At 35.5% G+C, this 24,669-nt stretch overlaps 2 protein-coding genes across 4 annotated transcripts; both read right to left on the bottom strand.

Moving 5' to 3' along the window:
* Nucleotides 1-3,281: 3,281 nt before the first annotated feature.
* LOC117930351 (proline-rich receptor-like protein kinase PERK8) lies at nucleotides 3,282-11,094 on the bottom strand. 2 transcript variants are annotated; one of them, XM_034850969.1, is made up of 8 exons: nucleotides 8,952-11,089; nucleotides 7,584-7,994; nucleotides 7,186-7,272; nucleotides 6,615-6,685; nucleotides 6,230-6,306; nucleotides 5,750-5,897; nucleotides 3,903-4,064; nucleotides 3,282-3,800 (listed from the first exon to the last, which is right to left on the bottom strand). In XM_034850969.1, the coding sequence occupies exons 1-8, from the start codon at nucleotides 9,916-9,918 to the stop codon at nucleotides 3,594-3,596; spliced, it is 2,130 nt and encodes a 709-aa protein (XP_034706860.1). In that variant the 5' UTR covers nucleotides 9,919-11,089; the 3' UTR covers nucleotides 3,282-3,593. The 2 variants fall into 2 exon arrangements, with proteins under 2 accessions (XP_034706860.1, XP_034706861.1); XM_034850970.1 differs by lacking the exons at nucleotides 3,282-3,800; nucleotides 3,903-4,064 and adding an exon at nucleotides 4,082-4,143 and having other exon boundaries at nucleotides 8,952-11,094.
* A 1,110-nt stretch (nucleotides 11,095-12,204) lies between these two features.
* On the bottom strand, nucleotides 12,205-20,251 carry LOC117930670 (probable endo-1,3(4)-beta-glucanase ARB_01444). Of its 2 annotated transcripts, XM_034851304.1 has the most exons (2): nucleotides 18,198-20,251; nucleotides 12,205-12,381 (listed from the first exon to the last, which is right to left on the bottom strand). In XM_034851304.1, exons 1-2 carry the CDS (start codon nucleotides 20,177-20,179, stop codon nucleotides 12,300-12,302), a joined length of 2,064 nt encoding a protein of 687 aa, XP_034707195.1. In that variant the 5' UTR covers nucleotides 20,180-20,251; the 3' UTR covers nucleotides 12,205-12,299. The 2 variants fall into 2 exon arrangements, with proteins under 2 accessions (XP_034707195.1, XP_034707194.1); XM_034851303.1 differs by lacking the exon at nucleotides 18,198-20,251 and having other exon boundaries at nucleotides 12,205-14,837.
* Nucleotides 20,252-24,669: the final 4,418 nt, after the last annotated feature.

Here is a 24,669-nt window from a genome sequence, read left to right as displayed (position 1 = left end):
TCTGACATCTTTTATATTGTACATGACTTGGACACATTAGGAGTTATAATAAAAATCCAAGTTATGGGTTCCTGATTTGTTCATAATTAGCTCATAGATTTAGGTAATCCATTTGAAACTGTAGTGCATTACCTCCTAATTGGAAAGATGACTAGTCTTAGTCATTGAGATTGGTTCCCATAGTGAGTACACTAATGTGTATGGTTACACATTAGATAGGACTTATGGTGAGCCATGATATTGATTATCAAGTAATCATGTTCTCATTAAGCTATTATACCATATGAGCTCTCAACCTTGAGAGGGTACTAAGCTTGTGCTAAAGTTTTTAGTGGTTTTGACTTGTGGATGAAACCCTAAAGTAGTCATATATTTCTTATGGATTGGGTCACTATTAATAGAGGTCGGTGGCAATAGGTATTTTCAATAAAGGCATCATAACACCTCATGGGATTGAAATAACATGTTTTCTTGAATGATCCTAAGGACATATGATAATGAAATTTGTTGTCGTGGTAATTTCTTTAGTAGAATTTGACATATACTCTTTGTGAGTTATAATATATCAGATAATCATATAATAGGGGGATCTGTAACTCAGGAATTAGGGAGGTAATCTAGATAGGTTGATAGCACATGCCTCGTTAGATTATGGACACTAATTCGTAGGGAGTCTACATATAGTGGATAGTAGATCATAAATCCATTTTTTTATATCTCATTGTAATATACATAGGATATTGAAGTGTAGTTGACTCTTTATGGTGCGATACTGAGTCAACTTCATAATTGCATTCTGAAGTAGATATTATTTTCCTTTGAGTTCTAATGGTCCCTCCTTGATAACACAATTTATGAGGATTGTATGTGCTTTTAGTTAACTTATGTGCATAAAAGTGTTTTAGTAAATAGGTAGGTTTCATAGGAGCTTGTGAACAATTTTTTCAGATTAGGTTAATTGATTAATTGAAGCTTAATTAATATAATTGATCAATTAGGACATTTTTTGGGTTATATTAAGTGACCTAAGCCAAAAATGGGCTCAATTCACTTAAGCCTACGAGAAACCTATAAATACTCCCCTTAAGGGGTAAGGCTTTAATTTTGCTTCTTATCCCTATGTGAGATCTCCACCATCTCAATGTTTGGATTCAAGGGGGAGCCATAGGGCATAAGACTTTGCATTAATTACAAGATCTTGTATAGATTTGACACTTTTTACACCAACAAGAATTAATCTAAGAATGTCCAGATATGAGGCAAGTGATTTTAAAACATTAAATCTAGATCCTAAAAGTTTTTTCATTGCTTATTTGCTTTCGTTGCTAGGATATAAAAAACCCAAGGAAGATTACATGCATCTAACTGATCTAAGGCCAATAAACGAGGTAATTCAGGTTTCCCTACAAAAGTAATAGCATATGGTGCACAATTTGAGCTAAACATTTAAGTTCTAAGTTTTGGCATAACCAAAAATTGCTCAAATCAAGAATTCTTGAAAATCTCTACTTCCTGCTTATTGAACTTCTTTTTAATATTTTCTATTACAACAAGGTGTAATAAACTTGCAGCTTTTGCTGGGAAGTGTTCTTCTTAAGGTATTTTAACTATAAAACATATTGATGGAATAACAATTTATAAATTAAACAAAATAAAGTTACTAAATATTTAATACAAAATTATAAATATTGTATAACAATAGATTAACCTACAAGAAATTCATTATTTTGAATACACTTCAATAGTTCCCATTTTTTCTTTTTTTTTTAATATCAAGTAAAAAACCTAACCCTTCTCAATGACCATTGCATGACATCTCTAAAAATTTTAAAAATAATTAAATTTCATAATTTTTTTTAAACTTATCCCTAATCATATGTCATTACATTGAAATATTATATATCTAATTCACTCCAAGTACATGGTTGACGATAATAGAGAAAACTAAATATTATATATATATATATATCCAATTTATTATTTTAAACATACTTTAATAGTTCTCAAATTTTAAAGAATATCAAATAATAGACCTAATCCTAATCAACCCTAATCAAACATTATTGTATAACATTCCTAAAAAATTTCAAAAATTTATAAAACAAAGATATATTCATAGGCTCAGTAGATTCACTTTCCTTTTTTTATTGGTAATTGGGATCATTGCTTTCTAGCCATCATTTTAAATCTTTTTGGCTTATTACTCTTTAATGAACTCATTTTTTGTATCCTACCTGGATAGGGCATAAGATAACTTCACAAAAAGAAGAAGAAATAAATATAAATATAAATTAAAAGAAGGAATGAGAAGTAGATGGTTTCCTACAAAAAGAGGAAATGAGAGATAAGAAGATTACTAGATTCTCATTCTCTACATTGAAAGAGAATGAAGTAAATGAAAAATTATGTTAGAGGAAAACAGAAGTAAAGGGGAATTTTTTTTTTTTTTTTTTTTTTTTCTGTTTTTGGAGGTGGTGGGTTACTTTTACCAATATAAGTGTTATTTTAACCCCTTTAACCAAATAACCCTTAAAAGATTATAAAATTGTAAACTTACATTTATATCTTCACTTTTTTTTTTTTCTTTTTTTGTCTATTTTTCTCTCCATTTTCTCTTAGGCTATGTTTGGTTCGTGAAAAAATTGAGGAAAAAATATAAAGAAAAAGTAGCAAAAAAGAAAAATGAAAAAAAAATAAAAAATAAATTAAAACTCAATAAATTATTTTTATTTTCTACTTCAAACTTATTTTATTTATTTTAACTCATCAATATAATAATTAAATAATTTTAAAATACATAAATTTTTAACTAATTTTAATTATATTTGATATTCCTTAGTATTTTTTTTATAGGATAACCAAATATAAGAAAATTATTTTTTTTAACATATTTTTTTGTATTTTCTTAGTATTTTCCGAAACCAAACATAATGTTTTCTTTATTATCGCACCCCTTCAGTGATTACCCGGGCAAGCCCTTGTCTTGTAGGCATCCCAAGCAAACCACCCTCACCTTGAAAATCATCACTACACACAACCCGTTTTTCCTCGAGCTTTGCAAGATGCAAACATGGCCTTAGGTTTCCATTCCCTGCTTTCAAGATATCCATAGAACTACGAGTCCAATTTTAAGTCCAAAGGGGAAAAGTTCCTCATTTCTTTCTCAACAGTGACAGTCCTTGGAAATGGAAAAGAACAAAGAAAAAGTATCAAAAGGACGAAGTAGATGTTTTATTCAAAAACTAATAGAAGAAGAAAAAGATGGAAAAGAATTCCATGCATTTGAGGAAAGAAGAAAAACTATATTAATTTAGATATAATAAATACATAGAATTCCGTATCAATGAATCTAAACACTTGGGAGGATACAAAAAAACACACATCTCCTTGCAATCATAATCGTGTTAGATGGAAGAAAAAAATTACAGGAAAGAAATGCATGAGATTGTACATGAAAGTTGCAGTAAGACCTGGTTACAAAATCTCATTCAAGGGTCAGAATCTCATTTCAAGATCAAGAGAAGTTGATACTCACACAACTTGTTTCCAAGTTTTGCCATGTTAAGCCTTGCAGTCAGCCTCAAGTCTCTGATCTAATAAGGCATTCTGGAAAAACTCCTCGAGCTACTTTGACTTTGATTGAAAAATTCTGAACTGTATTCTTGACTACCAAACGCCATCCTTTGGAACATTCTAATTTGTGCAGAATGTTGTGCCGAATCAAAGACTTCGCTTTGTCCCGGTTTCATTCCATTGGTAAGGTCTGACAATTCATCCATGGAGTCCAAGGCTCGCACCACCTGAGAAGGGGAGAAAACAAAGGAACCATTGTAGTTAACTCGTGCTCAGTGTAAAAATTGAAATGATGATGGGAAATCACAAGTATTTTGATCATAAATTACCAGACTCATCCTTGGCCTCTTAGAAGCTGAGTGACGCACACATGCTGCGGCTGCCTCAATCATACGGAACATCTCATTTTCAACAAAGTTCTTTTCCAGTCTTGGATCTATCAACCCTTCAAAGTTTCCAGAATCAAGGGCTTGAGCAAGCAATGGTCGAGCCTGAAGTGCAAGTTGGATTTAATTTAACAGTAATACTGATAACTTGCCACAGACGTGATTATATTCACATATTGGAAGGCTGGATAACAGGAAAAAATGGTAGGTTTTGGATCACTCCAAATGATTAAATAAGGGAAAAAAATTAAAAGAGAAAAATGAGAGCCATAGAAGTCCAATAACATGAAAAAGAAAAGGAGAGATTATCAATTAAAATCCTAAAAATTGGCACAAGAAAAAGGGTAAGAAGTCATCTACCACCTTCATCCCAACCACAACCACCCTTTCCAAGGTACACCAAATACTAGGTTACAGGTGTATTGAGATGCTGAATAAAACCTTCACCCCAATCACCTTCAGGTAGAAGTAATCTGACGTTGTCAAAGGAGGACAAGGGAAAGGGGTTATTTGGATATCTCTACTGGATCTGACAACTGCCCCAAATTGCCAAAAACAGGCTGAAACTGCACTGATCTTATAAATCTGATGCAGATTTTAGATGGTCTACTCTTTGTAATTAACAACACTATAAACCTTCATCCCAACTCAATCTAACCCTACCACCCCAGCACAACTCAGTTTCAATTTACAAGACTGGAAAAGCTCAGGTTGATTGGGCTACAGGTAGAGGCCCTTACTCTCTTACTCTTAGGGTTTGGATAACTTGCAGCCCAATTCACTAGAGTTGCAGCCCAATATCCAGATGAGAATAGACAGAGTCAGGAAACTAAAATTTCAAAGCAATCTCAAATTAGTCAAAGATACTCCAAGAGACGATAAACAGCCAAAAATATTGAAGTCTATTGATTTCCACCTGAAGCTGTCATAAAGGATTGAGGTTTTAAATTAAGGTAGCTTTTATCCAATTCAACATTATCTTACAATAAAATTCCAAAAATTTGAGCCAAAACCAGTAAAACTTTTGAGCTTGATTACAGCCAAGCAGGTAGCACCTGTCATTGCACCAGCAAACTGAACTCAACATGGTAACAGAACAAATCTACCATCTACAAATCAGAGATTATGGCTAATAAATCTGCAGCTTGCAATTTCAGTCCTTGGAAAAAGGGCCCAGGGCCAAAATGAACTGGATAGTGGTATTGACATTAAACTTGAACAAGAGGACTCACCACAGTAACATCGATTTTGGATGGGTTAAAATTTATCATAGCAAAATGCCAAGAACCGAGATAAACAACATTCATGTGAAGCAATTTTGAAATTCCAAGAACTTATGACTGTTTTGTCAATGTTACCGTATACAATTTAGGAACTTATATAATTTAGAACTCTATCAATATTAGCTGTACAGATTGGCTTACCATGTATAGATGCTGAATATTAGGAATCAGTTAGACTCTGTGTATAGCATATACTTTTGTATATAGATGGATGCAGAGGATAATAAAGGTGAGGTGAGTTCTCGGTTTCTGTGGGGTTTTCTGTTTTCTGAGTGTTTGACATGTTTCCATTTCAAAATCCAATATTTTGATGAAATTTAAATTTTAACAGTAGTCAAACCGGATTGAACTGGACAGGAGGTCACACTGAAAGCAAAATGTAAATTTCATCATAGCTCCAGGTCCAAATTAAAACAGCCCTCAATACGATAAACTATTCAACTTCTGTTCAGAGATAATACGAGCAAGAAGATAAGTTCTTCCAAGGTTTATGTTCATAAAGCTTACCCATTCAACCAGGCTTTCATCTCCCAATGGTTGAGATGCGTCTACAGGTTTACGACCTGTAATCAGTTCTAAAAGCACAACCCCAAATGAATAAACATCGGATTTTTCCGTCAACTTGCCACTTGATGCATACTCTGGAGCCATATATCTGGAAAATCATCCAATTCATTCATTACATAAACAGGCAAAAGTGAGAACAATAATCATCTTATCATTGAAGATATCTACTTCCTCACACATTTGAATAAAATACATCACAGTTCCACTTGATATGACAAACACTAAGTGTTCATACACAATTCAATCAAATCATAGAGTGAAGGCATCCATAACAAAGACCATTTAAAATGTCTGTAATGCTAGCTTTACTTCTCGCAATGGCGTCAATATTTAATAAAGCTATAGAGCACACTGAAAAATGCAAAAATACCTTCACCTTAATTCTTTAGGAGATAAAAAAGACTACACATGATTACCTACCCAAAGGTTCCCATCACACGCGTGGTTACATGTGTATTGGCATCCAATGCTAACTTTGCAAGCCCAAAATCTGAAACCTGTTTATGAAAAGGCATCTTTAGAAATGTGCCTTTGGAGAAGCAAAATTTTGCTACCAACCAGAAATCTTGTTATGATATATGGACATGTTAGACATTCCATAAATAACATGTTGCCAAAATGGATTTGCTTAACTCCCTATCAAACAAAATGGATTTACTTAATAACAAACAGTAGCACATTCCCCATATTCCAGTGGTACAGCTGGAAACACAACTTGTTCAGAAGTAAGACCAGTTTACTTCAGCATGGTGTGAAGCAAACTAATGTACTTCAAAAGGATCTAGGATGAAAATATTGATCATACCTGAGCTTCAAAGTTCATATCCAAAAGAATATTTGATGACTTGATATCTCTGTGAATAATCCGTGGATGGCCTGATGAATCCATTAAAAAAAATACAGAAGAATGTTTTCATAGAATTAGGAATGTCAAAAACAAACGATGCATGAAAGGAGCAGGAAATTACTATATAACCTCAGTGAGAAAGACAAAATCATATAGCAAGGATAATCTACTAATCTACTATAAAGTTTGCCTTGATGGATCTTTTATGCTGTGGATATTTAATAGTGTTAGTGATAAAACAGAAAAAAAGAATCTGTTTCTGGTGTTTATATTATCTTATCGCACCCCAACCCCATCCCTCTCCTTCTCAACAATAAAGGCTTTTTGCAACTGATGTATGTCTTGATCCACTTCTCATCTTGGCATATACTCTGGCATCAGATAAGTTCATAATTTGTAATTAATATGTCAGGAAATCATAAATCAGTTTTTTCTGACACCTATATATGTGTCTAAAACAAACAGATATTGCAGTGAAGTGAAATTAGGAGAGCCAAAAAAAAATCAAGCACTAAAAGAAGAAACTTACAGTCCTCGTGTAGATAAGCTATTCCCCGTGCTGCACCAGCAGCAACCTTTACTCGAGTTGCCCAATCCATCACCGGTCTACCTTCACCTGCAAAATGCCAAAAGAATAAAGGAAATTGAGGATATTATAACACAAATCGATTTTCAATAAAGAAATTTGCAATTCAAACTCAAAACCCAAGCATTTCAGCCACCTCATTTGGGCCATCTGTCACATGTGAACTACCAAAGGTCCTAGCATAGCATGGGCACCTCATAGGGAATGTTAGAGAAAATTCACAATAATTATATAATCCCAAAATTTATTTGAGAGCATACATAATTGCATGATTATGCATCCGAGTTCAAATATTAAAATTCAAGGTTTACCCTTTTTGTAAACTCAAAAGTATATCTTACCATGGAGATGGTAATGAAGGGTATCGTTTGGTACGAAATCATAGACAAGTAATCTTTGATGCTCAGATATACAGTAACCCACAAGTGAAACCAAATGCCGATGGTGTACACGACTAATAATCTCAACTTCTGCTTTGAATTCGCGTTCCCCCTGTCCACCACCAATCTTTAGCTGTTTTACAGCTACTTCTCTTCCATCTGCTAGGAAACCTTTGTACACACAACCAAATCCACCTTCACCCAAAAGATTCTGTGATGAAAACCCATCTGTAGCCTCTACAAGTTCTTCATATGAGAACCATGGTCTTGAATTGCTGCCAACTGGATCTGGTGGTGAATACACGAAATCACTACCAGATCCACTTCCCAAAGGTAGAGCTGATGAAGAATAGGGCCTTAGAAATACTGAATCTGTGGAGAGCATGCAAATGCCATTAACTTTATTTCCATTTCATTTCTCAAACATTCCATTCAATATGGTTTTCAAGTCAATGCAAGAGCTTTAAGAGATACATTAATTTTAATTTTCAATATATAATGCTATTCAATAAGAAGAGGAAGAATGGTTCAATATCTTCATAGAAATGCATCTGAAGAAACTAGTTAGGCCTCATTAACTTTATCTTGACAGCCAAAATGGTCACAAGCATGTGGAAATCAATTAACTGTATAACAGCAAGCTCTGTGGGCTGTGGCTCATTATGCTACATAGACTCTCCAACTTCGCCTAGCGCATCCATACCAGCACAACGCAACATGAGTGTGGGTGTATATTAGCACAACACAACATGAGTGTGGGTGTGGGATCCTTGTCAAATGCTCTCATTTTGGTTCGGATATAGTTATCTAATTTTAATTGGTTTCTTTTTTTTACTCATAACTTCCTTAACAATTAGTTACATTTGAAGAAAGAGGGAGTTTGGCGGAAAGTTAGACAGCATATAATCCTAGATAGAGTTCAATGCTGAAACAAGGTCCATTTAGCTGATCTAATGGTTAGATTATGTATCTGTGAGTTCACTCTAGCTGACCTCAAACAGGGTTCAAAACATTGTCTATCCCATACATAATAGCATTTAATAAGCATCATATACCTTCATAATTCCTCTAAACATAGAATGTTCAAACTTGAAATCCAATATATATCCCAGTGGAACAATATTGGCTGAAAATTATTTACTTTTACTGCATGATATATATCCTCTTACCAGTTAACACTACTGCTATCATAACCGAAGAAAAAGTTATAAGCTCATTGAACTTTCCTAAATTAATCCTAAAAAACCTGCATATGATTGCTTGAAGATTTATAGTGACCAGCTGAAAAGAAATAATCCAATAACAAGTGGGCAATGTTCAAAATATTACCTGAATTTTGGGAGGATGCAAATGGAGAAGGCATGGTATAGCCAATATTTAGTCCAGCTCTCTTTTTCTTTCGTTTTTGTACAAACCATGCAGCCATCACAAGAAGACTAAGCACAAGAAGCCCAACAACAATGCCAATGGTCACCATTGTTCCAACCTTAATGCCCCCATTATCGGCGGATGTGGAATTTGCTGTTGTATTCGTAGTTGATCTTGCAGTTGGTTTTTCTGATGGAAAGGAGGGTAAGGGAGAGGAAGTAGGGGTTCCAGTGTCTGATGAGTTACTTGGAGGAGCAGGAGGAGAAATAGAAGGAGGTGAAGAGGATGAGGGGACTGAAGGAGGAGGAGGTGATATGGTGGATCTTGCTGGGGTGGGGGGTGGAGAAAGAGGTTCAGAACCTGATGGAGGAGGGGGTGAAGGAGAATTTTGAGGTGAGCTTGCCACCGGTGGGGGTGGGGAACTGGATGAAGTTGGAGATGGAACATTGTCTGGAGGAGGTGTAGAAGGTGTAACAGCTGGAGGGGAAGGTGGGGTCCCTACAGGAGGGGCTGGGGTAACCCGGGGAGGGGGAGAACCTTCTGATGGAGGTGGTGGGGACAAAACTGGAGGGGGTGTTGAGTTCACAGCTGGAGGAGGGGCAGACGTTGGAGGTGATGGTGGTGGTGATGCTGGAGGAGATAGTGGTGGTGATGCTGGAGGCGATGGTGGTGGTGAAGTTGGTGGTGGTGTTGATGCAGGCGGCGGTGGTGGTGATTCTGGAGGAGAGGCAGTAACTGATGGTGGAGGAGATTGAGTAGGTGGGGGTGAAGGATTAGAAGGGGTTGAGGGTGCTACTTGGTCAGAAGTCTGATTAGGATTAGAGGCAGCAGGAGGTTGTGAATTACTGGAAGAATTTGAAGAAGAGGAAGATGACGGGGATGTAGCAGTCGAAGGAGGAGAATTTGGAGAAGGTGATGCTGAAGCCATCTCTCTCTGAAATTTCCTTTCTAAAAATTGTGTATCTACACGTCACTATATTAATTTCACCAAATCATATCTTGTAGCTCTCCAATCTTCGCCCAAAAAACATATGGAACCGCACCATTCCAAAGCAATGTTCCATCCCAAAAATTGCAAAACACAACCACCCAAAGAAGAATCCTATTCACTCAAACAAACAAGACCTAGTTCATAAAACCTTCAGATGAGTAAAATCCAATAATTTACATACTCTTCCACTACAAGTACGTAAATTCTTCGAACACTAATAAGCCCTAAAAAAACCCAATTCCACAAGACTAAGCAAAACCCAGTTCAGAAAACCCTAATATGAGCAACACCACGATATCAAATTTCGAGATTTTGAGCAAAAAGCACAGATCAAAATTCAAAACAGTTCAGTTTGAACAACCCCAGAAGTCCTGAACTGGTTTTAACAACACCCAGATTTACAAATGCACTCCAGAACCCAGCACTGTTACGAGCAAATGTAGCACACTGGAAGCACCAGAATGAAAGTCCAGAAATCCCAAATGCTAAAAACCCAAGAAAACCTTACCAATCCCCCTCTAATTGAAGATTTTCGAAACGCGTCTTACCAAATCCTGCTAGTGTGTGTTGCCTGGAAGCTTCTTGTCCAGATGAAGCAGCAAAGCAAAGAACTCGGCAAATTGGCCCAAAAATTTTGCAAACAAACGTGGAGGCGACTTCACAGAACAGTTCTCACAGATATCGAGTATAAAACCAACCAAACAACACCATGATCTGTGCTCAACGAGTACTGAAATATTAGCTGTTGATGGAAATAGTTAATAGATATAAAAAGGGAAAGAGGTCATCCTCGGCTGAAGTCAAGGAACCACTCATCCCCACCAGGCCATGTTAGAGCTCCCTTTCCACCTTTTTTCCCATTAACACCAATAGTCAGCGCTCAAAATCATGGGGGCTTTCTTTGAGTGATTTTCCAAGATCTCATTCTCACTCTCTGCCAACTGCAACATTATTTATTTCTACAGCATGGATTAGTATTTTACAACCATTTTTACAGTTATTTATAACGATAAACCACCGCCAGAAGAATCATTGTTGGTGAGCTAATGATGGATCCATGGGAAATGGTTTTCTTACAAGCAATTGCACATGTAGTTGTATAACTTTTGCTCTCCATCACAAGCCTTTTCCAGAGCTGAATGATAGTATATTATATTATATTATTTATTTACTAAATCCCTTATATTATATTGAGGTTCAAGGCTCAATTCTTCTTCTATAAGACTAACAAAGTAATGATTTTATTCATGCCTCATCATAGAAAATATTTCTAATTTTGTACTAAGAATCCAAAAATTGATGAAATTTCAGAGGAAAAAACATATTATCTTGAACGGTGGAGAAGGGAAGATATGAAGGAATGTCTAAACACTATCCACTTAGAATATCAAATTTAAAATTTTCTAATGCTTTGACATGCCTAAGAATAAGAATTCACCATTATGCACTCTTTCTTGGAGTAAACAAATTTCAATCCATTTGTGTGTCCCATAAAGCAACCCAAGTGTTTTGAAATTCCACTTTTGGTGAAGAACGGCTTTTCCTTTTTGAGACCTCTTAAACACAACAACATGCTTTAAAAGATGATTCTGATAAAACTAATGGGGGCCATGCCATGAGCAATGTGCCTAAGCTTTTATTTGAAAAAAGTAACAAATAAATTAGCACTATGACCCACGTTTGGCTGACCTGTAATTTGGGCCTAAGAACATGTTAGCCCAGGTTGAATCTGAAGGGAAAGCATATGGTCATTGAATTAGAAAAATATTTGTACTTCATTTTCTACATTAAGAGAATAACTTTTTTCTACTTAAGACCAAACAAATAACCTGATTTCATTTGAATTTAATCCCAGTTAATGAATATAGGAATATACACTCTTTACTCCCAACCCCAAAAACCAAAGAGATTATTGGGGTTCAGAATTTATGGGCTTTTTATGGGGTTGACTTGGCTGAAAATCTAGGCAAGAAGATATTTTCTACTCCTCAAGAAAAGCAGCCATTGAAGGGGAAAGAAGCAACAAGAACCAAAAATAAAAAGGGAATAGTTGGAGAAAGAAGCTTGCATATCACGGGATGCTAAAGTCGCTACAAGACACTAAGAAGGGTCATGGAATGGTATAATTTCTGTGAATCAAGACAAGGGAGGGTGACAAAACAACAATGGGGTATCTTCTCCAACAGCGTCACAAGATGAGAATCAATATTCTTTGGCTTATAAAAAAAAAAAAGGAGGAATTCATTAAAGCAAATACTAAAGATAGAGGAGCCACATTTTATTCAAATACATTACAAATATAAGATAAGACAATAATTTCAGTGACAATAATGGCTAAACAAGCAGTATTTTCCTCCCTCAAATCTCCCTTCCTCTTCATCCCCTCTACTGTGGATCCACCACAAAAGGTTTGTAAGTGAGTTTCCATCATCATAACCATTCACTTTCCTGATCTTCTCCAAAGCCCCTTCTTTGTCATAAATCCCTTCCATGGCATATAGAAACCCCTTCCACCCTTCTCCAACTCCCTCCCTTCCCAAAGCTGGCAATGTCCATTTCACCAGCTCTCTCGCAAACTGCACATCAGAGAACAGAACCTCGGTGATGGGCAATACAGGTAACACCTGAATTCCAAGCCTGCACTCTCTCCACTCAGGAGGAGCAAACCAAAGTCCACCGTCCCTCTTGTTAGCCCACAGAACACCCACCACCCTGTTCTCCCTTGTGAAATCTTCTGCTTCTGCATATATTTTATCCCCTTCTCTCACATGCCACCACGTTTGAGCTGCCTTTATCTCCATTGCTGCAAGCATTGATCCAGTGGCTACAAGATGGGTGTCTCCATAGGCTAATCCCATCAATGCTGCAGAATAGTAAGCATTCACAGCTTCACTAGTGCTCTCTTGGTTCCGCCCATCTGCAAATTCGGTCAGCCCACTAGCCCAAGAATGCAATTTCCATAAATCAAAACACCTCAAACGAGGATAGTTGGAACTCGAATGCCTCCCTAAGGTCATAAAATCTGCCATTAGGGAATAAGCTTGAGGTCTATACTTCCTCCCCCATGCAGGGTCAATCTTGGCCAGCACTGCAATTCCATAAAGAAAATAACCCAGATGGAAATGGTGATCGTTGTACACTCCAAAACCAAAATCTGCCCCCGAATCCGTTGATCCTTGTCTAGTAACAAGTCCGCCCCACTTTCCTTCATATAAGAAACCATTCCCACTAAAAGTCCCATCCAACCATGGGGTAATCGTATTCTTCAAGAACTTCCTAATCACCGGTATCACATCAAGAAAGCACACCTCCTCTGCAATCAATGCCAATCTCGCCGCCCTGGCAATCAATTTCCCATAAAAATAAGACGATGTTGTTGATATATTGGATGAATTCAGATCCTCAACATCTCTGCAAAGCGCAGAAACAATTTCAGGAAATGCTTCTTCCTTGACCCCTTTAATTGAATTCCAGGTTATTGAAACCGGGTCTAATTTCAATTTCCATGAATCTCCAACAACACCTACAAGCTCACCATCAATACTGTTAAACTTGAAATCATCCAAAACAGCGACCTCATCATCAGCCGACAAAAGCCGAAGATGTAGAGGATGAGCGAGCATGAGCAAGTCTCCCCATCCCTTCTTATCCCATCTGTACTCTAAACAAAAGGGCTTACTCAATTCAGCTTTCCCTGATATGGGATAGCAAGAGCTGAATCTATCAAGGATCGACTCGAATCTTGGATTGGAATCTGGCAGTATGGCAATCCGAATTATGCCGGAATACGCATCAGAAGTTATGGAAGAAATATCATGGGTCAAATTAATCGCAGAAGAAGTGTAAAGCAGCCAAGTTTGACCGTTGTTGAGCTTAATGGTGTACTTGGTGCGAGAACTGCTTGGTGAGAATGAGAGAATCGCATGGATCGTCGTGATGGAAAGGGCAGTCCCACCGGAGACGGCGCAGGTGAGAAACGGGCTTCCTCGGACGAGGAAAAACCGGAGATTCGAGGAAGGGAGGTCTAGAGTGACGCTGAGATCACTGAAGGAAGACACAATGTGGCGTCTCTGAGAATCTGGGTCAGTTTTGTTGGAGGCGGAGATGGTGAGATCAGGATTGAAGATTTGGTAGATGAAAACAGAGGTCAAGAACTGAGATGGGTATGAGAGGGAGAGAGAGGAGGAGGAAGATTTGATGAGATAGGGGTGAATATACTCAGGCTGATCACCATGTTTGAGAACAAAGTTTTGGAAGAAGGAATTGGTGGGAAGTGGGGCAGTAAGGAGGTCGGGAGAAAAGAAGGGGGAAGGATCAGGTATGACTGAGGATTCGATTTTTGGAAAGAGGAAGGGGGAGGATTGTGGAATGTGATGGTGGTGATGGGGTTCTGCCATGATTGGTGATGAAGGAGACAGAGGAGACAAAGGAGACAAAGGAGGAGGCGGAGAAGGAGGTGGAGTTATGGTTTTGGGGGTTTTAGGTGGTTTTGAACGTTTTTTGAAGCTCTTGCTAATCACGAGTTTGACTTTTCTTCTGATTTTTTTCAACATCTCGAGGTGATTGATTGGTGAGCCTTGACCCAACTGTTAAATTATCGAAGAACGCAAATAGATCGAGGATTTGTTAGGGATTTTGATACAGAAAACGGAGAAAATGGAGGCAATGGAAACGGAGAAAATGGAGGCTGTTTGCCTCTAATTGGATGGAACTTTCCACCCACATTCACAACCAAGAGTGGGGTAGGTTTGGCCCTTTTGGGTGGGACTTGAATTAAGAATGTGAAAACAGGGAAATGGGGGAAGTAAGAGGAAGAAGAATGGATTGGAAGGGAAGTTTGTGGGCTCTGCAAGTTATGGTTTTGATGAATGGCATGATTGCAAGACATGTTAAATGGTTTTCAAAGGAATATGTGTAGGGAGGGACAAGACAGTGGGGTGGTTAGGGAATGTTTGGCATACAAGAAAGTAATGGGGTGAATATTCCTTTTTTAAGTTTTTCAGAGAATGAGTGAAGCTTCACAACATTTAGACAATGGATGCCACCTATTTTAACCAATGCTAATGTTTTGAACCCTTGATTTATATAACCAAACACATCTTTCAATTTCAGGTATTTGATTTTGGGTAATTTCTCTTATTGCAAGAAAGCCTTGCTACAAAGAAAAAATAGCAAGAAAAGAAGAAAAATTTTAGAAAATGTCAACCATCCATGAGAATAATGGTGTAGTCATTCACACAAAGTCTCATGAGAATTTATAACACTTCTTGATATCCGTTGTCTTATATTTTGGGCTTAGATTTCAAAAGAAAGAATCAATTGTATTTTGGGCTTGAAATTTATTTGGGGTTTTGGCCCCAATTGGGTTTTTAAATAAGCAATTGGGTTTGGTCCAAACTAGTTTGAGCCCAATTAGTCCATTAAAAATGTTTAAAACCCTCTTCAACAAATTTAATTTCCAATATCAAAAGATTCAAAATCTAATTCAAAGCTTTTGTTTTAACCTATTTTTGAATGAAGAACCTACCCAACTGAACCAAATTACACTACATATTATAGTTAATACCACAGAAGCAACGCCAACAATCACTCTAAGCCCATTATTTTCTGCAAGATGGGAATTTTTTTATAATTGTTTCGTGATTTAAAAAAGGAAAAATTATCAAAAAAGATGGGCTAAGGATGATAATGTCTAGGAAGAACTTATGAATTCATATGAAAGACAAAATTTATGATAGTATAATTATGTATTTGAATGTGATCTTTTATATTATTTATAAATAACTTCATGATGATGATAAGGATAGTCTATCAATATTTGCATATATCGGTTTCCAAAAAATCATTTTTCCCTTTTGAACAATATTTGCATATAAGGATATTCAATCAATATTTGCATATAAATAACTTCATGATGAATTCATATTATTTTTTCTTTGACCTATATATATATAGGTCAAAGAAAAAATAATAAAATATTAAAATAAAAAATTCTATAATTTTTTGTTATTTTCATTATAATAAATTAAATTATTTGAAATATACATTTTTTTCAAGTTCTTTTTTTTTTCTTCAAAAAACTTGAGATTTTTTAGAGAATCCGGTAAAAAAAATTAATTTTCAATCTCTCCTAAATAAAAATCACGCCTAAGGTTATTATGTCATTATATATATATATATATAATTAAAAACTTTATTATTCTAATAGAATAAACAATGATTTTTCACGATACTCATCAATTGAAAAATATTCAACCATTTGTTTGGTAATATAGCATGTGAAATTTTTTTTAAAATAAATTAAATTATGTTATAATGTATTATTACATTAGTGTATTTATATTATAAGTATACTGCATTTATGTCGTACCTATATTTTATGACAAAAGTAATAATTCTAAAAATACCTATTTATACCCTATTGTATCTTATAAAAAAGTTATTAGTATTTTCTCATTTAAAAAAAAAAAAGTATATCCAAATTATAAATCTAACCTCTATTTTTAAATTCATTTCAAGGTAAAAAGATGAAAAGAATGTTAAGTACAACATATGTCTTCAACCAAGATAAAGGAAAGGATCAATTATGTGTAAAAGAGAGACTCAAATGAAGTAGAAGAGTTCAAGTAAAGGTGTGAGCAAGTCTTACCCATGAGAGATAGGAAATAAATATTATGGAGAGAGTTAGAGAGCGCACAACTATGAGAGATAAGAAATAAATATTATGGAGAGAGTTAAAGAGCGCACAACCATGAGAGAGAAGGTTTGAAGCCTTGTTGTCAAGTTCAAAGGGAAATGGGAACTCAAACTAATGCATCAACACTAACCCTAACTTTATGTTTGATTCTAGGTAAACTCCTATGAGTTTTATGATAAATCGTACATATAGTTTGGAAGCTTTTAGAAGTCAGAAGTACAACTCTTTAAATTATTTGTAAATCAAAGTTAAAACAAAGAAGATATGATCAACCCAATTGAATTACATGGAAAAAAATAGTCTAATTTAAAAATTGCAAATTAAGCTCTAAATGGTGTTTAGTCATTTGGACTTCAAGGTAATCCGACAAAGAAAAAGGCATGACGGAATTTGAAACCCAACATCCATTTTGAATATAGGGACACTATTTTAAACCCAAAACACGAAGGAAACAAAATAAGCATTGGTTGAGTTTGAAATAACCGGTAAATTTCAAACTCAACTAGTTAATTTTGTACTAAACTACTTTAGAGACTTAGGCCACTTATGAGTATGAGAAAGCAAAACATTATTGAGATTTTGCTATTTTTTATCTTAAAAAAGGTTGAATGGTTCTAAAATGATCATGGGTACCTTTTAGGTAGATAAATAACAAGAGTGGCTATAAAGACTTTTTAGGCAAAAGGAGCAACAAGGGTGTTTTGGTATTTCCCACAAACTTATATTTGTGTGTATATGTTAAGGTTATTATTATTATTATTATTATTATTATTATTATTCACTTGAAAGTCCTAAACTTTATTGTTTAATGATCTAATTTTATTAGAAGTTTGTTCTTTCTTAGGTTCTAATTTGGGTGGTTCAACTCAAACCTAACTAACCCAATTTTGCATGGACTTAGGTGATTTAATTTGTAAATTAGGTTTGGCTTGGTCAAAAAATATCAACCTAGATTAAATTTAGGTTGGGCTTGGGTAAGGGTCTCAAGAAACCTCAACCTAGCACAAACCCAATTGTATATTTGTATAAAATTTAAATTATAAATATTTATGTATGTATTGTATGTATATATATATATTATTTTATGGTATTGTACTGAGAATCTTTTTGGTAATGCTTTTAAAAATTATTTCTAGCTTAAAAAGTAATTTTGAAAAAATAAGAGATCAGACAAAATTTTAAAAATACTTATATAAAGTAAAAAAAAATCACTTATAGTGCAAACGAACTGAATAGTTGGAGAAAAGAAACTTTGCATTTCACATGATGCTAAAGGAGATGTGGACTAGTTGTTCTTCAGTTTCAGGCTTTCAGCTAAGAAATTAAGAAGCCAGGGCAATATGCATAAATCAATCCAGTCATGAATGCCCAAAAGGAAAGATTCATCCAATCTTTGGGCATAATTTATTCGACTACATCCCGAATATAAGGCAAAGAATTTCACTGATAATACTGGCCAAACCAGGAGAATTTTCCTCCTTCAAGTCCTTCCTCTTCATCCCCTCTGCTGTGAATCCACCACAAAAGGTTTGTAAGTGAGTTTCCATCGTCATAACCACTCAGTTTCCTGATCTTCTCCAATGCCCCTTCTTTGTCATAAATTCCTTCCATGGCATATAGAAACCCCTTCCACCCTTCTCCAACTCCCTCCCGTCCCAAAGCTGGCAATGTCCATTTCACCAGCTCTCTCACAAACCCCACATCGGAGAACAGAACCTCGGTGATGGGCAATACAGGTAACACCTGAATTCCAAGCCTGCACTCTCTCCACTCAGGAGGAGCAAACCAAAGTCCACCGTCCCTCTTGTTAGCCCACAGAATACCCACCACCCTGTTCTCCCTTGTGAAATCTTCTGCATACATTTTATCCCCTTCTCTCACATGCCACCATGTTTGAGCTGCCTCTATCTCCATTGCTGCAAGCGTTGACCCAGTGGCTACAAGAGGGGCATCTCCATAGGCTAATCCCATCAATGCTGCAGAATAGTAGGTATTCACAGCTTCACTAGTGCTCTCCTGGTTCCTCCCGCCTGAAGATTCAGTCACCCCACTTGCCCAAGAATGCAATTTCCATAAATCAAAACACCTCAAACGAGGATAGTTGGAATTCGAATTCCTCCCTAAGTTCATGACATCCGCCATTAGGGAATAAGCTTGAGGTCTATACTTCCTCCCCCATGCAGGGTCAATCTTGGCCAGCACTGCAATTGCATAAAGAAAATAACCCAGATGGAAATGGTGATCGTTGTACACTCCAAAACCAAAATCTGCCCCCGATTCCGTTGATCCTTGTTTAGTAACAAGTCCACCCCACATTCCATCATACAAGAAACCATTCCCACCAAAACTACCATCCAACCAGGGGGTAATCGTATTCTTCAAGAAATTCCTAATTGCCGGTATCACATCAAGGAAACTCACCTCCTCTGCAATCAGTGCCAATCTCGCTGCCCTGGCAATCAATTTCCCGTAATAATAAGAGGATGGTGTCCATATACCACCGGATGAATTCAGATTCTCAACATCTCTGCGAAGCGCAGAAACAATTTCAGGAAATGCTTCTTCCTTGACCCCTTTAATTGAATGCCAAGTTATTGAAATCGGGTCTAATTTCAATTTCCATGAATCTCCAGCAACACCCACAAGCTCACCATCAATACTCTTATACCTGAAATAATCCAAAACGGTGACCTCATCATCAGCGGATAAAAGCTGAAGATGTAGAGGATGAGCAAGCATGAGCAAGTCTCCCCATCCTTTCTTATCCCAACTGTACTCTAAACGAAAGGGCTTACTGAATTCAGCATTCCCGGATATGGGATAGCAAGAGCTGAACCTATCGAGGATCGACTCGCATTTTGGATTGGAATCCGGCAGAATGGCAATCCGAACTATGCCAGAATACGCATCAGAAGTTATGGAAGAATTGTGATGGGTCGTATTACTTGGCGAAGAAGTGTAGAGCAGCCAAGTTTGACCGTTGTTGAGCTTAATGGTGTACTTGGTAAGAGAACTGTTGGATGAGAAGGAGATAATTCCATGAACCGTGGTGATGGAAAGGGCGGTGTGGGCGGAGACAGCGCAGGTGAGAAAGGGGCTTCCCCGGACGAGGAAGAAGCGGAGATTGGAGGAAGGGAGGTCTAGAGTGACACTGAGATCACTGAAGGAAGACACAATGTGGCGCCTCTGTGTATCAGCGTGGGTTTTGTCCGAGGCAGAGATGGTGAGATCAGCATTGAAGATTTGGTGGGTGAAAACAGAGTTGGAGAAATGAGATGCGTACGTGAGGGATAGGGACGAGGAAGAAGACTTGATGAGATAGGGGTGGATAAACTCAGGCTGATCGCCATTTTGAAGAACAAAGTTTTGGAAGAAAGAATTTGTGGGAAGTGGGGTTGAGAGGAGGTCAGGAGAAAAGAAGAGGGAAGGGTTAGGGAGGACTGAGGAATTGGTCCTCGGGAAGAGGAAGGGGGAAGACAGCTGATTTTGGTTTTGTGCCATGGATGGTGATGAAGGAGCTTGATGAGGGGACCGAGCCGGGGGGGTTTTAGAGGTTTTCTTGAAGCTCTTTCTGATTATGAATTGTAACTGGGTCTCTTCAACACTTTATACTAGTGGATATGGCTTAACCCAATTATTAATTAACTGATAAATCAATGGATAGAGGATTTTGTTACAGAAAAGGGCCAAAATGGAGGAAGCTAGCTGAGAAAGCAGGGAACGGAGGATGTTGGTGGACAGCGACTGAATAAACTTTCCGCCCAAATTCAAAGCCATTGGCCTCTTCTTTCATGTTTTATTCTTATCTGCATACATCTACATGTGACTGAATGCCTTAAAAAAATTCATAAAATTCAAGCCCATTCATAAAATTCAAGCACATTAGTTAATCTTGATGCTTTCTTTGGTTTGCTAAAAGGAAAAACATGCCATCTAAAACATTCAATCTTTCATCCACTGATAGAATAAAACTTGGGAGTCCAAAATACATTTCGAACACCCTACCCCATACTATGTTTACGTTATCACATGTGAACTAGGGATCACATGGGAACGCTCAAACAAATCTATAACCTATGTTATCTTGAACAGGGTATCACGTGGGATCCTGCACAATATCGGGGAATTTTTTATTTTATTTTATATTATATTATTTGGTATTTTATTTAATAATACTAATAAATTTTGTCCTCTTATAATATTGAAATATATTTTTCCGACAAGTATCTAAAATGTATTACCAATTTGTTTTAACTTTATAATTGAGTCTTCTTCGTTTACATCATTATACTCTAAGTGTATTTATTTATACCCTTACCCAATAACTTAAATTTTAACATACTTTAATGAGTCCATGAATGATATATCATAGATCGAACTATTGAATTGAAAAAATTGGGTGCTATCATATAACTTTGTATCAAATAAGTTCACAAATTGGAAATAAACGAACTCAAACTATTGACATTCGCTATAGGATAAACCACCACCTTTCAAGGCCCCCAGCTAATGACAATAACTCTCCCGAACATAACTTACAATTTTCATTGTACTGTGTTTTCCAAAGAGCGACTCTTCTCAAAATCTTAAAAGCTGCTAAGTTCGAATCTCTTCATAATTAAGGATTCTTATGGTTTTAGAGAACCCAACTACAGGAAAACTAGAACGAAGAGCCTTCCCCCCTTTTTCGTATGACTCTTTGGTCTTAAGAATATTGGTTTTAAAAATGAGTGATTGCCCCCTTCTCCAATCCTTATTACCCAACCTGAGAGCGGACAACTAATGTGTTCCCACTTATTAAACAAGGTTTTATGGTCAATCCACAACCCCTAGATGCCAAAGGCTCCATTGAGGTGATCTTGTAATTCCTATGGATGGAGATTCAATTGTTGAAATAAGAAATTTGATAGATTACTATTTATCTATCTATCTATCTATCTATCTATCTATATATATAAAATAAATAGGAAATTATGTTATATATTATTAATATTATTTTATTATATTGGGTGGTTGTATTTGGGATTTGTTGAGTCTCATTTTCACCATCTCATCCCACCCACGAAGTAAATAAAGAAAAGTATGTAAATAATCAAATGGTTTCATACAACACATGACGTTTCTATTCAAAGAAACTACCTTCATCCAACATAAAAGGTGTCGTGTTGGTAAAAAATAACAATTTAAGATTATAAAAAGTTCATATTTAAATTTTATATATTTGGTAAATATTAATTTTAAAATTATTAATATTTATATTTGATAAATATTAATTTTTGTTTTATTTTATCATTAAAAATATCCTTTTATCCAAATAAGTGTAATTATACCTTATAATTTCTCTCTTTCCACTCTCTAAACATGTTGTGAAAAAAAATTAATTTTGAGATTTCATGTATAATTTGCGAAATTGGTGAAAATGAGGTTATTGACTCAATCAATTGAATCGGTAGGTAAAGCTAGCTACCTCAAATAAAATGGTGTCTTTTTGTGTTGACCCAAGTCTAGTAATGATAATGCGACGTGTCAGTGTGCCTTTGCCTCCTGAACCAGGGAGTGAATTTTTATTTCCAACTCTTTCTCACCTAGTATGGGTAGATGCGCTTTTGCCTTTGCCTTTGTAGGCACTATATTTGGTTCCGCTACTTGGTCTAAACAACTGCTCATCAAGTAGGATCGGATGGTCGATCGAAGGGATTGGTTCAAGCATGCTCTCGAGGAGTATATCCAACCATGTTTAGCATATTCTTGTCAAGCAAGGAAGAGAAAGGTAGCAAGAGGAGTAAGGAGCAGGGGTAGGGAATAAAGGAAGTCGAGTAGGCCTTGAGTCTTTAGGTTTTTTGCTTTGTAATCAAGGATAAAATTTTGAGAAATTATACGTTTTTGCAACCCATATAAAATTTGTTTCAATTTTTTTTTAATAATTTTACAGCAAGCAAAGGGTGGAAGTGATTTGGGTATTGGGCATAGGGAAGTGGTGTTTAAGTGGGGGAAAGGGGGTTGGGGTTTACTGAAATGAGGAATGTCATTCTTAATGGTGCAATCCTAAAAATGAATGATAATTTGATAAATATAATATAAAAATAAGGATAAAATACAATTACAATAAAAATGTGTCTAAATTTGAAAAATTGTTGAAATTGATTGAAATTACAGGAATATCATTCCTAATTGGTGTAGCCACTAAATGAAATGAACACCAAATGAAATGAATGACACTTGGTAAATGTAATATAAAAATCAAGATAAAATATTGTCATAACAAAATGTGTCTAAGTTGGAAAGAGTGTTAAGTTAGCTTAAATTATAATAAAGTTATTCTTAATGGATCAATTGAGGTGCTCTAGAATTCAGGTGTTGTAGAATGACAATTTAATAAATATTCGAAGAAACTAAGTATAAAAAAGGTAAAAAAGTAACCATAAAATGTGCATCTTGGCTTTTATAATATAAAGATATTTAGAAAAAAGTTTTTAAAAAAATATTATGGATGAATTTTGAATTATACAACTCAATCGATTCAAATTTAAAATAACGAAATTAGATTAGACATAAATTGAGTACTTTATGTTAAAGATTGGATTGAATTAAATTTGAGTTGATCATTTATAATTCAAGTTGGGATGAGGTTTTCTAACAACTTAATCCACTTGTCTAAATTGTTGCATAAAAATAATTAGATTAGACTCAAATGAATTATTTCTTGATTTGAATTGGGATGGAGTTTGTCATCAACTTAATGTACGTATTGAAAATTTTCATTTGCAATGTAGATTTCTTGGTTTTAATGGGAAATTGTTCTTATTCCCCTTTTCGTATTTAAAATTTTCAATACCTACAAACTTGATGAACCAATTGTGGCTGCATTATGCTAAATCATAGAAAATAAACTAATAAATAAATAAATATTAAGCTTTATTAATACCAAGTGAAACCATCCAATCATTATCTACCTTTCACACGGCCTCTTTGACCACGTTTGGTATTAGCCACTGCCAAATAAATAAAAATAGTTAATTGTGCTCCATATGGCGGGTTTAAGTATAGACCATGTTTAGCTGGTTCGTCATTATTGCCAAAATATCATTTTAAAAAAGAAAAAACAACTTAAAACCTCTCCCCCCTTACTTCTTCCTTTGAAACCTTAAACCCCAAAGACCCACAAACTTAATACAAATATCGAAGAACTGAGATTTTGATTAAAGAGATATGGAATATATATATATATATATATATATATTTTTTTTTTTTTTTTTTATGGCTAAGAAACTTTTGGTAAAAGAATAAATTTGGGTATTTGGGGTTAGGGTTCCTTTTCATAGTTGGGAAAATTTTGTAAAAGTGTTGGGTGTTTAGGTGTTTATGGTTTCCTTTTCATAGTTGAATTTTTTTTTGAGAAAGAGAGTAAATTTTGGAGATTCAATTTTTCGTCCCTCTTCCTCGAAAGCCCTAACTTTCCAAAGCTTAAAATCTCATAATTATCAATTAATTTTTTTTTCATTTGGGGGTTGTTTAACTTGTTTTTTGTTATTTTTTCATAGGATGAATTGGATAATAAAAAAATGGTTGAAAGTACAAATATTAACATTCTTTAAGATATTAGAAGGTATGCTTGATGATACTAAAACTTTCAACTCTATAACTTTAAATACCATTTGTAATACCCTTTTCTTCTTATCTAAAAAATGCAATAGAAAATTTAAAATATTTTATAAAAAATAAACCTCCATATTTATACCATCATTAAGGATGAATATTTGCTTATCCAATAATGAGTAGCACAATTTTTTATTTATTAAAATTTGTTAAAGTTATGAAGAGATTAGAAGAAAAGAAATGAAGGGAGAAAGGGGAGTAGCTTGATGTTTTTTTGTACTTAAGGGTAGTTTAGGGATTTCAATTAGGAGTATTTTTGCCTTAAAAAAATTCATGAAAAAAGTGGATGGATGCAGATATAATTTCCAATGCTAAATTAGATTTATTTTAACAAA

Source organism: Vitis riparia, chromosome 14 (assembly GCF_004353265.1).
Source record: "Vitis riparia cultivar Riparia Gloire de Montpellier isolate 1030 chromosome 14, EGFV_Vit.rip_1.0, whole genome shotgun sequence".
NCBI classification, from domain to species: Eukaryota; Viridiplantae; Streptophyta; class Magnoliopsida; order Vitales; family Vitaceae; genus Vitis; species Vitis riparia.
The sequence above is the reverse complement of the archived record's forward strand: the minus strand, read 5'-3'. Positions and strand labels throughout refer to the sequence as shown.